Source organism: Coenobita brevimanus, chromosome 58, assembly GCF_032717465.1.
Source record: "Coenobita brevimanus isolate Jiangsu-jjx chromosome 58, ASM3271746v2, whole genome shotgun sequence".
Classification (NCBI taxonomy): Eukaryota; Metazoa; Arthropoda; class Malacostraca; order Decapoda; family Coenobitidae; genus Coenobita; species Coenobita brevimanus.
In genome coordinates, this window is record NC_137011.1 from 4,525,200 (window position 1) to 4,541,709 (window position 16,510).

The following is a 16,510-nucleotide window of genomic DNA, read 5'->3' on the forward strand; positions in this document are numbered from 1 at the left end:
AATAGCCTAATGTAACAGCATGAAGCGTGTTTACCTCATACATCTTTTATTTATTGACGATTTATCTGCACACACACACACACACACACACACACACACACACACACACGACCATCAAGTGATCCTGACCGACCCGGTGAATTACGGTGAATTACACACACACACACACACACACACACACACACACACACACACGAAAGGAACAAACACAAATATACCTGACTCAAGCGGAATACGAAAGCACAAAACCACGAAAAACAAAGAATTCAGGACAGTGAGGGAAACAAGAAAACCAAAACAAAACATCAGTACACTAACTTAACATTAAAACAAAATTACATCCACAGCAAGCACAGGAATAAAATCCCCCCCCCACACACACACACACGAAAAAATACACAGTGGTAGTACTCACAATTTTTTGACGAACTTTGACCCCTGTACGTGGAATGAAGGTAATTAACAACCTTCACATCACCCATTTTCACCCGATTCACGTATCCATCACTAATTTGGCCATTAGCTTGTGTAAGTCTAGTACAGAACACTATTGATGTTACAGTTGTATAAGAATCCCGACGATATCACACGGGGGAAAAAAAGAAGAAAAAAAAAAGCACTACGCATAACAAAACACGCTTCTTTTTCACGGCGACTATTCTGCTTTAGGTAAACTCACAGTATATTCAGATGATACCTCTATAAGTATAACCATTTATTTTGCGTAAATTAGTACTGCGTCACATGTCATATATCATACACGAGTAGATAAATATGCTATTAATAACTAGGTCCTTGACTTTTGTAGATATATTTAGAAATTGTAATTATAGCCAGAACGAGAGACGAGCATCATTTAGAACAAGCCAGAATTTAGAACATACGAGACCGTCCCTAAGTGATGTACGATGCTTAGTGCTAGAATACACAGATAGTTACTTTTTTTTTATAGAACGTGTCTGTATTCTTATTTAGCGCATTCCTACTCATAGGAAGCCTTTCTCTGAGTCTGTTTCAGCAAAAGCAGAAATTTTACCTATGCCCATAGATACCTTACAGAACTAAATGTATGATCAATATATTCATTAACAACACTCTTTTCTATGATGCAATTATTATATTGCACGTGGTTGAATAAGCATTGTACACGTTATACATTGGGGCACAGCATCACGGAAAATGTGAACACGTTTTTATCTTTTAAGGATGAGAAGAAATCTACACGTATAACTATATTACATCTGCGCGTACGATAGTTTTCACCCACGTCACCACCAAAATAAACATTGGCATGTGTGGCTTGTAGCGGCAGGGTTCACATTTCCCTATATATTCTCAGCCCTGTGGACGTGTTTTGGATAGTTTTCTGGATGAGCTAACTCAGTGTTCAAGGCAGAGAATATTCATAAGGTTTTAGGTCATAAACATCTCTTAGCAGCATCCAGCACCCAATCCCGGCTTTCGCTCAGTCTTAACATCATAGGAACCAGCCTCATTTCACCAAGCCTTGTTTCTTCAGGACATTATAATATATACCAGAGGCTGTAATTTTGGAGGGTGAAATATGTCCAAGCCTGAGTTCGTGGTGGAGCTGGGATTCATCGAGCAGGCCCCAGCGTGGAAACTACGATCAAAGTTCTTCCCAAGCAAGGTTGATTTTCTTTCAACCAGTATCTAGTGCTGTTATTCGTAGCATGTATTATTTATTATTATTAGGATATATCCTGCTAAACTTTACACTAAGCACATCACTAGCCCGCTTTCCATTCCACTGCTTATTTCTGACTTGTTGTGAGAGGCATACTGGTAAATGGAATTAGCACTTCCTTTCCATTTAGGCTGTTGACATTCTGTTTTATATCTTCATGTATTTTTTGTTCCTCATTACACAGGTTGGTGGGTACCCTGCTTGGCTAGCCCTGAAGGATCTGCCAACCACTGAGGAGCTGTTTTGTCGCCGCTGCAAGAATCCTTTAGTCTTCCTCTGCCAGCTTTATGCCCCATTCCACCACAAGGAGGAATGTTTCCATAGGTAGGGAAATCACACTCTTAATCAGAAAAAAATGAGATCTTTAATTTGTATTGTATATATAAACATTAAACTTGGAATTCTATCCTCAATAGCCCAAACTTCAGATGTAATGACCACTGAAACCCTACAAGATAAATTCCACATAAATTAAGCAAAAGGTCTTTAGCAAGGCGATTCCACATAAATTAAGCAAAAGGTCTTTAGCAAGGCAATATGGCAACTGACCGAACAACCATACAGCAGTAAATACCATTGTATATTAATTTTGTTTCATTATCTTTTGTAGTACTTGTACTGAACATCCAACATAACATATGACAGTACTGGATATACTATAATGTCAACCTTGGCTTGTCCCCCAAGTTAGTTTCAGGTACATTTATATAATCAGGTATGAGAGCTGATGGTTATATCAGTGCCACCATGTGAAGGAGTTTCTTTGTAGCACCAGTGAAGGGATTTATGTGAGAAATTAGTGTTTGAAGATCATGGTAATAATGATAATAAAATTCTAATGCAAGTCAGTGGAAGGCCGGACTATACCTCAGTTTTTCCCCAGGACAGTGTTTGTGTTTGTTTGCCGAGACCCGGATTGCTGCCAGGACAATGATGCCTCCAATATCCGTGTCTTCCGCTGTCAGCTCCCTCGCAACAATGATTACTACCCACCTGAGCCTGCCAAGGTGTGACAGTTTATTGTGCACTGTAGTTAGATACAGTTGTGGACATAAATGTCAATCCACTGCGTTACGATGAAAAGTGAGATGCTGAGCACTGACTTGAAATCCATTATTTCTGTCTGAAGGCACAACAGACTCTTCAGGATACTATATTGTGTAAGAGTTCCATAATTGTTTGACTAGAAAGTGGAATGTTTCATAGCTCAAGAACATCTAGATATTGAATATAGCTATACAGCAACTTATATTCTAATGAAAATGGTATGCAGTATGGTATCAAGTCACTTTACCAAATTAACACATGAATGATAGGAATATTTGTCAGATGGTTTTCTTTGCATTCAGTTTTGAATGTAACTAATTTTCTTTGTTGTTTCAGGAAGTGGAGGCTGATTCACACACCCCAGGAGCAGAGGACTTTAACAATTTGTGCAAAGTGTGTGGAGCTCTTGGACTGAAGGTAAGGTATCATGCATTACATTGTATTTTTATTTCACAGTTCCTGTAGTGTTTTATGTGAAACAGTTGTTACCTGAAAATCCAATAACCCAACATTTCCACAGCTGCCATGAGAATTGGGTAATATTCAACTTTAAATAGTGGATGTTGGAGTGGCCCTGGTGAGAGAGGATAGTGTTTGGAAACTCCCTGTACTGTTGTTTGCAGATGATACTGTGTTGTTGAGTGAAGACGAAGGGGAGCTGCAAGGCTTGGTGGATGAGTTTGAGAGAGTGTGTAAGAAACGGAACCTAAAGGTGAATGTAGGGAAGAGTAAAGTGATGGTCTTTGAGAGAGGTGAAGTTAGTGAATGTACAGCGAGGTTAGATGGTGAGGAATTGGAAAATGTGAGTACGTTTAAGTATTTGGGTAGTGTGATGAGTAAGGATGGAGGTTTGGAGGGTGAAGTGCTTGAAAGGGTACAGCAGGGAAGAAAGGTTGCTGGTTCCTTGAAAGCAGTGATAAGAAACAGGGAAGTGAGCATGGAAGTGAAAAAGTTACTACATGACAGTATTGTGATACCAACTCTAACGTACGGAAGTGAAACTTAGACATTGTTGGAAGGACACAAGTCAAGAGTGAGAGCAGTGGAAATGAGTTATTTAAGAGGAGCCTGTGGAGTCACATGGAGAGACAGGCTGACGAATGAGGATATAAAGGAGCGTTGTGGTGTAGATGTGGATGTGATAGGAAGCGTTATGAGGAACACACTGAGGTGGTTTGGCCATGTGGAGAGGATGGAGGGTGAAAGACTGACGAAGAGAGTGTATATGAGTGAGGTGGATGGGGGAAGAGGGAGGGGGAGGCCGAGGATGAGATGGAGGGATGGGGTGGAGAGGTATATGAGAGAGGGGGGTGTGAGTTGGGAGCAGGGCAGTGAAATGGCGGGGGACAGGGCGACTTGGAGGCGATTTGTTTGTGGCCACCCCAAACGGGATTGAGGCGTCTGGCAATAGATAGAGATAGATAGAATTCATGCAATTTAACTTGTAGGAGATTTTCGTCCTTTTGCAGCCTATTTGTCATAGCACAGTGGAAGAATAAGACAATACTATGGCTCTACACCCATTTCATAATACTTTTTTGTGACTAGCACCATATAGATGGAGGGATGGGGTGGAGAGGTATATGAGAGAGGGGGGTGTGAGTTGGGAGCAGGGCAGTGAAATGGCGGGGGACAGGGCGACTTGGAGGCGATTAGTTTGTGGCCACCCTAAACGGGATTGAGGCGTCTGGCAATAGATAGACCATATAGTATACTGTTTATACTCAAAACTGGCCCAGATTATCATTCTTTTGTAGCTTATTTCACATTGTACATTGGCAAAAAAAGACAATGTGACAGGTCTGTATCCTTTCCATAGTACTTCACTGTGAGTAGCATCATCTTTTGCTGTTAATCTATTGTTACTACTTGGCATTCAAGCTGAAGAGATGGAAATTTTCTACCAAATTAATGTAAAACCAGTACAGTGTTAGTGCTTTGTTATAACTCAACATTCAAGGGAAAGGGATGGTATTTCCTGGTTGAAGAGAGTATAGCTGTCATTGTTACCATTTGCCAACTTTAATGTACAACCACTATCACTTGCAGATGTGTGGAGGCTGTAAGGTAGCCCGATACTGCTCTAAGACACATCAGGCATTTGACTGGAAGGCTGGACATAAGACAGAGTGTAAAGACCCAGGTAATTTATATACCATACCATCATCATCAATTTCAGAATCATCACTGGTGTTGTCATCACCACCACCCACCACTGCTATCATCATCATCATTACGTGACAAAATGTATTAATGTTATTTTTTTAAATGTGTGATTTTAGTAAATACTTAGGCATTACAGTATACTTTTTGTAATGAAAATATGTATGTGTGTTGCTTTTGTAACTGTTTGATATACCAAAAACATGAGATGTACTTGTTTTGTTGTTGAATTTTTATTTTGTCTTACTCTGCTCCCAACTCACAATCCCCTCATTGGTTTATATTGGTCAACATATGTTTTTTTATTATGAATGTTAATGTATGTCAACTTATTTTGTTATTATGAATGTTTATATTTTGTTTAGCATCCATTTTTATAATGGTAGGTGGGGGCGCTCACCATCCACTCACCCAATGTAGTGCTGCTGTCGGGTGTCTGCCCTTTCCTCTCCTCCATCCTTCTTTCCTTCCATCCTCTTCTGTCTTCCCTTCCTTCATTCCTTCCTTGTCCTTCTGCCTGCGGGTAACTTTACACTCCCTCTTCTGTCTTTCTTTCCTTCATTCTTTCCTCTTCCTTCTGCCTGTGGGTGACTGTACATTGAGTGACAAGCCGAATGGGTTCTTGTACACCAGGAAACCATTTACAATGCTGGGTGTAACCATATAACCAAATTTTGGCACCTGGTGGTTTAGTGAGGAATTATTGCCCTCCAATCGGATTGAGCCAGTGAAGGTTTATATCCAAAGGATGGTTAGGGTTGATTGCTCATGTATTGCCACTCAGGGATGAGTGAAGCTGGTCATTCTTATCTTAAATGTCGGGACCAACTGCCTAGCCCCGGGCTCCTAAGCTCCTCATGGGGCAATGTAGGATTGGATGATGGATGGTTTAGATTTGTGTAGCTTCTAGCATTATCTCTGTCTCTTTGCTGCACTGTTGCCTCTTTATCTCTTTTCTATCGCTACTTCAATGGTCATTGCTCCTCTGAACTATCTGCTTGCATCCCTCCACCTCTACGATGAGTGCATAGCACCTGTCTAGCAACAAACTCTCATCTCTTTTCTGTCCAGCTCTCTAATGCAAGGGTTAACCATTACTTCTAGGCTTTCATTTATGCAACAGCTCAACTCTGGAACTGTCTCCCTCTGTCTGTATTTCCTGCTTCCTATGATCTCCAGTCTTCCAAATGCAGTGTGTCCAGGCATCCAGGCATCTCGAAATGAACGGATCTTGAATTTGGCTCACTTTTGTATTTTTTTTTTTCTTGGAAGGAACTGTTTTGCGAGCCCCTAGCCTTTGGTTCCTTCTTCCTCACATAAAAAAAAAAAAAAAAATACATTTACACTGTATTTTGCTTTTGTTATTTTCCTCCTCTTTACCCAACTCACCTTCCCCTCATGTAGGCAGTGTGGGCCAGAAATCAACAGTTTCCAAATTCCTCTTCCCGGAGTTTGAGGTGGAGCTGGAGCCAGAAGAGGTGGAGGCAGGGCGGGAGAAGAGCGAGGCAGAGGTGATGCGGGAGTACGAGGAACTCCTGCGTTCCGGCCGACCTTCACACCAGGATGAAGATGGTAAAGCCTGGTGATGTGTTTCATATTAATTAGGGAAGTAGTATTAGCGGTGGTCCCAAGTTCATCGGAATGTGAACTCGATGGACTACGGGCTGAAGTAGCTCTCATTTCACAGTCCACCATTCTCATCTGGGGGGAGAGGGAGGGGATTGAGGGACATTTGTATAACCAGGCAGCAGAGCAGAGCATTGTGCATAAATTAGTGGCAGCGCAGCACATGTGATTGGATGCTTGCACGGTATAAGAAAAGCTATGCCTTACTCCGATCTTTGTTTTGATAGTGGTCAGTCTGTGCCCGAGTGTACAGGTACTAGAGAAAAATCTAATGTACGTAATATTTTCAGATGAGGACACGGAAAATGACCTCGTTAACATGGCTTCAAAAGAGACTGACAAGCAGTTCCAGAAGTTTAGGACTCGAATTAAAGATTACCCTGATCAAGTAAGTTAGACTTTAATTTTGTAATACTGTAAACATGTTCTTGAGAGTTCAGATAATGTGTGATGTGAATGAACATACCAGTAATGTTATGTAATGACAAATGATAGCTTATTTCTTACTTGAAAACCATCTTCTGAAATGGCAAAGTCCATTCTTTCATAGCTTATTACCTGTCTTTGAGGGGAAATTCATTTTTACAGTGTACCCTGTGCAGTGATAGGTTTTGCATTTTTTGTTCATCCCCTTTTATGTTACCTATTCTTGTTCCCCCTTTCCCTCATATATTTGTAAAACAGGATAATATATATATATATATATATATATATATATATATATATGCAATACATGTTTGGGTACACTATCCATCCCCAGGTTGTGCGTTATGACCGTGGCCACGATCCATTATGGGTGTCATCACAAAACAAACCAACAGATATCCCACCATGCCCTCACTGTAACCAGCCTCGGCAGTTTGAATTCCAGGTAAAGCATAATATTTTTAGGCTGTTAACCCGTTTAACACATTGACATCCATCAGTATGTTTGTCTGTCATCCAGGTTTATTATTTATGCCATCAGGACTTCAGGGTTTATTTATTTAACACTTGTTACTATCATAAAAATAATTTATCTTAAGGGGGATTTGTCAAACTAAAGGAACTTGAACATTTCCATTAACTCTAGTACAGTACCATCTTTTCTTATTATTATTCTTGTTACTGTCAACAGTTTACCCAGCTCTGATACACCATAATCCTCCTATAATCTTCTTCTTTCCAGGTGATGCCCCAGCTGCTGGTACACCTTAAAGTTGACAACACAGGACGTAGCATAGACTGGGGCACAGTGTTGGTTTACTCCTGCCCGGACAGCTGCCAGACTTCTCGGCCATATGTGGAGGAGGTGGCGTTCAAACAAGACTACTCCCCTATATCTAGTGTCATGAGAAATAATTAACTGTTTATTGTAGCTCCTGTGCTAGGGCATAAACTAGCATTCCTCCTTGATTCTTTCTTATTTCTTCTTCCTGGACCACTAGCAGACCACCTTACCCTGTGGGCAGGAGGTGGCACACAAGCATGACAACTTCTCATTACTCAGTTTCATTAGGAATCAAAAGTTGTAACCTTCACACTAGGGGTTGAATTCTGACCTAGAGATTTTGTAACACCTCATCTTTAGCAGTTTATTTTGCACATTACACCTCGATATCTTATTGAATGTTACCAATTCCTCCCGTGTTGATGATAATGCAATATAAATAACATATATACAAGACAAGAAAATGCTGAGATGCAATATGTAATGTAAATCATTGAGGAATAGATGCTACAGAGCTTTACATATCACTGAGTATACATGTACAGCCCTAGGACATATGCTAGCACTGCAGCTCGGTTACTGATTTCTCCTTTGCCTATCATCATTTCTTTTTCTCTGCTTTTCTTGTCTCTTCCACTTCTATTCCTCCTGTAACTCATTTTTCTTCCTTAATTCCTCACCTCCTCTTCTTTTAACACTGTCATACTTGAGTGGCTTTCTGTAGCAAGAGACTTGTATGCTGTTACGTTGTATTGTTGAAACCAAGTTATATAATTTTATAACGGAAAAAAATCTGCTATTATGGCAAATTAGTTAAAACCCAAATTATTTAACACTTTCCCATTCTACCCCTCCTCCAACTCACCATTCAGTCTCATTCTTTTTGAGCTATCAAAACCCTTTATGCAAATTTTCAAGAGCTTTTCAGGTTCAGGGTATCATCCATTGTTCTGCAGGTATTGAATTTTTTGTGAATTAGCCATATCAAGGGACATCCAAAGAATTGTGTGGATATAAAGCTTTGATGCCCTGGAATGTCCCAAGAACAGGAAAGTGTTAATTAACATATAAGACTTCCAGATAGTGTGAGGCAATAACTTTCAGACCTTAATCACTAGCCATAACAGTATGACTCCTCAGGTAGCAGTTGACAGAACAGATATATTTTATATTTACTGATGATAATTCTCCTTGTAAGCTTGTAACTTTTATTGTATTTATCCACGGCCTATTTATTTTATGCAGCCAAGCCTTAACTGTATTTTTGCTTTGAGTGTAACTGATACAGGAAGTCCTAGTTATAAGTAAAGGATGTGCATTAAAATATCATAACTAGGACACAGCATTACCTCTGTAAATTTCTAGGGGGGAAACAGTTAAGTCAGCTTCACAGATATTGCTAGAAGTTTAATTGGCAAATTTTGTATAATTTACTGAACAATATAAAAAAAAAGCAGCTTATAACAAGGACATACTGTATTCATTGTAAGGAAATTTTATAGTGTTTTTACCATGACAGTTTTCAGTAAAGCAGGATACTTGGAAGTTGTTACTGTACTTTGAAACTAGTGTAATATAGTTTCATGATAATAAAAAGACAACTTATATAGTATAATATTATTACAATATCCATTAACTGTACTGTATATTGTATTATATAATTTAGGGCACTATACTTTACAACCAGTAATTTGTTACAGTTTTTAAAAAGCAGGGTGATACTTTGCGACGGAGAAATGGAATGTTGAGTCAGGTGCAAGAGGGTGCACCACTTAACCCCTCAGCCTGAAGATGCCTTTTTCAATTCAGTCTTGCTACCACTAGACGATTATTACTCAACCTAAGAAAGAACCCTCACACTGAAGAACTTAGTGAAAGCTATCTCTAATCCAGTTTGTTTGAAGTCTCACCTAAACTGATTAAAGGAAGGAGCCCATCTAGCTTGAAGTCTCTCCTAAACTGAATAAAACTTGTCTGGAGAAAGCAAGACTAACATAAAGACATCATCACAGTGAAGGCATTAATAATTTTACATTATCATCACATACGAGCAATCTTTGGTTAAATATATCTATAAAACCTAGCTTAGCTTTCAAACCTACGTCATTCCAAGAACTTGCTAATTTAATAAATAGAAGAAAAACTTGCAATACAGGTATACTGTATTTAATTACTGAAATAAATAATATACAGTATAGTATTGTAATGCTTTCAGCTGTGTTCTTGGTACGGTAATAAAAATACTGTATATACAAATCTCAAACAATAGATGCAATATTTGTGGTAATACAGTATCAACTATTCATTCTTAATACAATTCTCAAACCTGTCACTTGATGTTACAAACAAGTGTACAAAGAAAATATTAACTGTGCCAGTAACTGATTATTATAGATATTCAGATTTAAAATACTTGTAAACAGTTACACTAGTGACTAACTACTGCTAGGTAACTCTTAACTCTGTTTACTTTCTAAGACAGAAATAGTCATTTCTAAAACCTCAGTTATCAGTGAGGAAGAATGAAGTTTCTATCTAGTTACAAGCTAAATCTGCATCAATGAAAGTGGCACCTTTAAATGCATTATTTCTCATACAACACTATTTTACAAATTAAATAACTAAAAAGTCTTTCCACACTCAAACAACCACAAAGCTCTATAGTAAGTACCATACACAGTTGTCATGATATTTTTTCCCCGAATGAAGTGCCTTATTAAATTATATTAAAATACTAAAACCCACATTACACCCTTTGAGGTATAGGTCCCCAGACTTGACTACCATAATCCAGTACATTAAAAGGTAGATGACCAGCCTATCATCCATGACAACATTAAACGACTGACAAATTTCAAGTCACCTCTTGGAGAGTGAATCTATGTTAGGTCTGTCACTCCAACTGGGGCATTCTAACCACAACCACCAAGTGCCTAATTTGCAACCCTTTAATTAAGCAGCAAGATTACAGCAAGGTTTTCTGTATTCAGTCTGACTTGCAAAATAATGATGAGTAGAATCCATAGAAACTCAAGAAAGTTTTCTTTAGTAATCTGAATTTTAAATATCCTGTGATACTTGACTATGACAGATTTTTTAGGAAAACTGCCAGTACTGGTATTAACTGCTCTGATTAATTAGTGAGCAAATCCTCATCAGCTTACAGGGACTACCCAAAAGACTAATAAGGCCCAATGATATTGATAGTTTTTGATGTTCAGTGAAGCCCTCTGACTTTACATCTTGCTCTTGCTATATCCAAATGATTTTATTCAACTTAGGAGGCTTTTTGGGCTGGAGAGGTTGGATATCCCCTTCAATAACCCCTAAGCTACTTAGGGACTCTTTCTAAACTAAATAATCATCTTACTCTTGCTATTTTCTGATGATTGTATTCCTCCAATGAAAGACTTTTAAAATGAAAGGTCAGACGTAGTTCTCGTTAACTCCAACATTACTTGAGGACTTTTCCTAAGCTCAATAAAATAATCTGACTGCAGCAAGAATAAACTATATAATACATCATTGCACTGGAAAGGTAAAATACAGCAAGTGATCCCCTCTTATATAAATGGCATGAGCATAGATGTACAGCAACTCCTTAGGTAAGTTTTCATGTTGTCAAGATTAATCTGTGCATATAAATACAAGTAACACCTAATGGAAAGTGAAAATTTCCCAGGCAGAATTTGTGTCTCTAGCTGTTCAAGTGAGGCAATAAGTCACACGGTTTGGACAAGCAAATATGGAGAAAATAGAGTTTGACAAAGGCATATTCTGGCATACTCACTCATCCCTCTACAGTCTAGCAATGCCAATATTATAATTGCAAAGAGTAATTTACAGAAACTGCCCAACCTGTGCTATTTTTTATGTCACATAAAGTCTGTCTACTAAATGAAGCAACACAAAACCTTCAGCCAATCCAAAGCTGACAAAGATATACAATCACACACACATGAAATGCAAGTCATAACTCAGGCTGTGTTTATGATGGACAGTAAGCCAATGCTTGGACTATGCTCAATGACATCTGCAGTTTAAATTCCCCCACCACAGCCATGAACATACACTGGCATCTCACAGTACTGATTCTCTTGTCCCTCCGCCAACCAGCACTGTCCTTAATGAAGACTGGTATAATGTTTCTTTCTTCACAGTCATCTACCCTGCATTTACATCAATCACTGCATGTCATTACCCAGCCCCAACTATGGAGGGTTCTAGGATAGGTAACTGTGCACTCCAAAAGTTAAGTCTATACACTGCTTTGTATGTGCATTACTGATTTTGTTCACAATCTTTAGTTAGTTAACTTTTAGGGTATCCACAAACAGATACTTTAACAATGGCTTTGCAAAAGATTTATAGTTAAAGTATGAAGGATGTATTTAGGCACTTTCTATTATTGTACTGCATTTATCTGAAGTCTTTTAGTAGTACTTTAATGCCAATACAGATAAAGGTAACGTCTCATTGTAACTGTTGCAAATATAACTTTTACTTTTCCCAGTCTTCTGTATGACCAAAAATAATACAGTACTGACAGTGATACTAATAAACTAAATAACTGGGCAAGAACTCTACAGTATACTAATCTTAACCCCAACTACACTATATGCATTTGTACGGGGAAGATATTGACATTTAACCCTTGAATCCAATGACATCTTTTACAGCTTTAATTTTACAACCTGCTGATGATTTTATTCAGCTTAGGGGACCTCTTGTAGTGAAGGGTTAATTACAACTACATCTGGCCTCTCTGGTTCAGTCTCTCCTATGCTGTGTAAAATTATCTGCGACTAAAAAAAAAATTAAAAGATGTCATCAAAGTGAAAGGGTAAAGATGACATAAATACCGCACCCTTGTGTCTCATCTGAGTGGATAATTACAGTACTAGTATTTAATTACAAATACAGGTTCTGTAAAAGTCTGGTTCAGTGTAACAGGAATTCCTTGCAAGTTAGATTTCTTTATATGGAGAATCCTTGATGCATAACAACTCGCCATTAATGTGACATGTTGTTAGAAAACTGTCCAAGTTCCATTAACCACTTCAGTACAATGATATAGTTCTGAAGTTTATTCTTGCTGCTACAAGGGGGTGTTATTCAGCTTACAAGAGCCTCTGAATACTGGAAAAGTCAAGAGGGACTGTACTTTATTATGGCAGTTTCAACAGTCTCTTAAGCTGAATACACGAGGATTTAATTCAGCTTAGGAGACCCTGAGTGATGAAAGGATTAAGAGAGACTGTCCCTTTTCATGCCACTTTCAATAGTCTCTTTAAGCTGAATATAATCATATGGAGACAGCAAGAATTAAATATAAATTGCATCATCATACTGAAGGGGTTAGCTAACATATCTTGGATCTGTAATAATGAAACAATAAAGAACACACACAGTGCATATGGAAAAGTCCATTTTTGCATGGATGAGAACTATCATGTTTTTGGCATAATTAATATTTATCATACCAGTATATACACATGAAGTAGGCTTGTCTCAAGTGGAAAAGGATGTACATTACTATATTGCCAATGCATCCTCAACTAAGACACATTTGGCTGACAAATCATATTAAAAGTCAGCTCCTTAATTTTCCATTTCTGGGAAGCATGTCTTTAGTCCATCTAAAAACATACCTCCCCAAAATGGAACTTTTGCATGTTAGAAGTCCAATAAAAAAATTTTCACCCATTAGTTTTAAAATGACTAATATCACACCATCAAAATAATCCTGTAGCACAACCACTCGTAAACATCAACCAACTGGAAAAATTTTCTTTTGCTGTATTTTCCTATTGCTAATTTGATTCATATGTCTTGTTAAATTCAGGAAGTGTGTGTCTGTAACTAGATCATATTCTTTTTCAGCTAAGGAGGCACCCCAGCACCTCTCTTTATCATTTTATACTTGCAATGGCTTAATAATAGTCTCTCCTCTGGTACACGTGTATATGTGGTAGTAGTTGTAAGCCCTTCATATAAACGAGAACCCAGTAGATTGCAGGCTAAGTTGCCTCCCTCCTGCAGTCCACCATCCTCCTATCAGGAGACAGAGAGGAACTGCATAACCAGGCAGTAGAATCACCCAGCTATGTCAATGCCACTGTGTAACAACATAAGCAACTTAAGAGAATAGAAAGGTACACTATACAAAACAAATTCCTTAACAAGAGTTGTTTCTCATGGTAGCATAACAAAAATGGTAGCTGATGTGAACAGTCCCAAAAAGTCTCCTAAGCATGAGAATAAAATGATCCTTTGCCTTACCATCTCCTTAACAAGCTGAAAGTTTCTCTAACACTCTGTAACTGCAGTGTCGTGTGTAAAAGCCTTCAATGGTGCTAACTTGTGCTTAAACAAATACTGCTTCTTACTGTGACTATGTAAACAATCTTTCCTTCAATCATATATATATATATATATATATATATATATATATATATATATATATATATCACCATCATCATCCTTGCCTCTTTCCCACCTAAGGATGGGGTGAGGTAGGGTTCACCAGTATATACAGCATACTGTATGAGGCAAAAAATACAATACTAATATGATGTAAGCATGCTTATACTAAGTGTTATACATAAAACATATTCTGTACAATACTTTGCCCAAAATTCAACATAGGACTGAATTCTTGTGGGCTTAGGCGGTTCTCTAGCAACTCTTCTTACGTAATTTATTCACTCACTACACCTAAACCCCTTCAACCCAATGACATATTTTTTAGGTTTATTACTGCTAAACCCAGAAGACTTAATTCAACTTACTAAGACTCTATGTACTGGAAGAGTTACATATACCCTTACAAGAGGGCTCTCCTAACCTAAAAAATAAAAAATGAAAAAAAAAAAATAATAATAATAATAATAATAAATAACAAAAACTGTCTAGTATCATGACAACTAATCTACATAATATGACATCGAACAGAGGGGGTTACTATTGTCTTCTATGACTTTTAAACCCTTTTAATTTCACTATAATAAACATACATAACATACAAGAGACTGGCAAGGAGGTGGAAGAAAACACAAGTGTAATAAAGGTGAGCTTAATTCCCTCTATTTCACCTGTTCCTTCTACCTCCATCCTATACTTGTCAAAATACCTCCACATATACGAAAGAATATCAATGTGTCATAGATGAATTTAAATTGGTAAGGAAGAATGAAGCTACAGTACATGGTGAATGTTTTGGGCATATCAGAGAGAGCCAGGATTCCAGGGGCTTGAATGATGAGTGAAAGGAAACGTGGCCCATTGAATTGGGCAAATTTGGGGTTGTCTGGACGTTGCTACTCCTTACCCTGCCCTACGGTGGGAAAGGAGGTCCGGATGATGATGATGATGATGATGATGATGATGATGATGATGATGATGATTATTGATAAGATGATGATGATGATGATGAATGATAAGATGCTGATGAGTCACCTTAGCTGACACAGATACAAGCCTTGGACTAAACACACTACTAGTCCTGAATAAACAATGGCTCATTTCCTTTAATACTTCCCTTGAACTTAAGAGTTTCTTATCAAATAACCCACTGGATACTAACTCCTTCACTATGATCAAATAAACAAACAACAGCAAAATCTTTCTCAGTTTTATTCCAGCTATCTCCAAATTATTTTATTCAACTTTCAAAAAGGCCTCTCCTAGATTAAAGACAAAAGTGTCTAATTCCTCCAGTTAGAATTTATCTCTTAAGCTGAATAAAATCATCCGCAGACAGCAAGAATAAAACACGAAATACAGTATGTCATTGAACTGAAGGGTCTAATTATGTGGCTACTTACATGAATAATCCATCAAAAAAAACTGAATAGAAAAATGGCATACAAATAAATAACCTAAGCCCACAAATCACAAAAACCCTGCTAAAACAAACATGTCAGTAAAAAATAAACAGTCCTCTGTCATCTGCTCCATCCAGTTAATATGTGACATTGTACATGACCTTCACAAACATGCACGCATGTACAAACATTTCTTGACTAGTCCCACAAGCAAGAACCACAGGCAACAAAAAAGCTAATTATGCATTCCCCCCCCCTCAACACTTCCTTGTGAAACATACGTATAATCAGACCACAAGCAAGAATCACTGCTTTACCAATAAAATATCCAGCATAAAAGACCACAAAACACAATACAGTAAGTACTTCAATGTATTAATGGTGTTTTTCTATAGATGAATGTGTTTGGATGAATTACTATTAATGAATAACTTTTTATTGAAGCACCATAGAGAAGAGAAACCTGTCAGCAAAGTCCCAAGTAACAAAATTCCTTCAGATACATTCATATGGGAACACAAAGGTAATGAAGCGACTGGAAAAATTTATAAGATGAAGATGAATATAGGGAATCAAAGAAAGAGTACTGAACACAGCACTTTTACTGAGTATAGTAGTTGTGGTACTGTTGGCTCTGTTGATGAATAGACAATCACATAACTAGGGTAACTGATGTAGTGATGGCATAAAAAAACATTCTTCTAAACACTTGGTGTTCTCTGGGTGTGATGTGGTTATATCATGCATCTGGAATGGGATATGTCTACATCACTGTTAATAAAGTTGCCCTGCCCTATACTTATGTCCTTGAACCAACTGAACCAAATGTAATGTTATCCAAGTTAACTGCAGACAGAAACTGGTGAACCACTGAACCAAGATACTGTACTAATGACATATCTCAGTTCACCCTCCCTTGTTATCAAAGTT

General features: G+C 37.9%; 1 protein-coding gene across 1 annotated transcript; it reads left to right on the top strand.

Moving 5' to 3' along the window:
• Positions 1-1,357: 1,357 nt before the first annotated feature.
• Zfrp8 (Zinc finger protein RP-8) lies at positions 1,358-9,284 on the top strand. The gene is made up of 9 exons (XM_080274621.1): positions 1,358-1,651; positions 1,893-2,032; positions 2,592-2,715; positions 3,092-3,172; positions 4,805-4,898; positions 6,323-6,490; positions 6,835-6,932; positions 7,305-7,415; positions 7,713-9,284. Exons 1-9 carry the CDS (start codon positions 1,565-1,567, stop codon positions 7,887-7,889), a joined length of 1,080 nt encoding a protein of 359 aa, XP_080130747.1. The 5' UTR covers positions 1,358-1,564; the 3' UTR covers positions 7,890-9,284.
• The last annotated feature ends 7,226 nt before the right edge of the window (positions 9,285-16,510 follow it).